Raw genomic sequence first — 285 nt, 5'->3', positions numbered from 1 at the left:
AGAATCATTCACCAATAAGTCCCTAATCAGTCACCAATCAGCCACCACTCAGTCCCTAATCATTCACCAATCAGTCCCTAATCAGTCACCAATAAATCCCTAATCAGACACCAATCACCACTCAGGTACCTAATCACTCACTAATCACTCCCGAATCTATCACAGACAAGTCACCACTCACCTGAGAACAGTTAGGCTGGAGAGGTGGAAAGTGTTCGTTGTAAATATCTCTCGCTGTTTCCTGCATCAGCTCTGCCCCCGCCACGACTGCTGCGGCAAATAGCC

At 47.4% G+C, this 285-nt stretch overlaps 1 protein-coding gene across 1 annotated transcript in view; it reads right to left on the bottom strand.

Annotated features, from left to right (window-relative positions):
- The window catches only part of LOC119594341, a gene marked incomplete at its 5' end in the record, with an annotated part of 13,464 nt that extends 13,184 nt beyond the window's left edge, over positions 1-280 (bottom strand). Inside the window, one exon of the mRNA XM_037943399.1 lies at positions 182-280. Within this exon, the coding sequence (XP_037799327.1) occupies positions 182-280 (99 nt within the window). The remainder of the gene's footprint in view (positions 1-181) is intronic.
- Between the last annotated feature and the right edge of the window lie 5 nt (positions 281-285).

The sequence above is a fragment of the Penaeus monodon genome, chromosome 33, assembly GCF_015228065.2.
Source record: "Penaeus monodon isolate SGIC_2016 chromosome 33, NSTDA_Pmon_1, whole genome shotgun sequence".
NCBI lineage: Eukaryota > Metazoa > Arthropoda > Malacostraca > Decapoda > Penaeidae > Penaeus > Penaeus monodon.
This window is presented reverse-complemented; position numbering and strand designations above follow the sequence as displayed.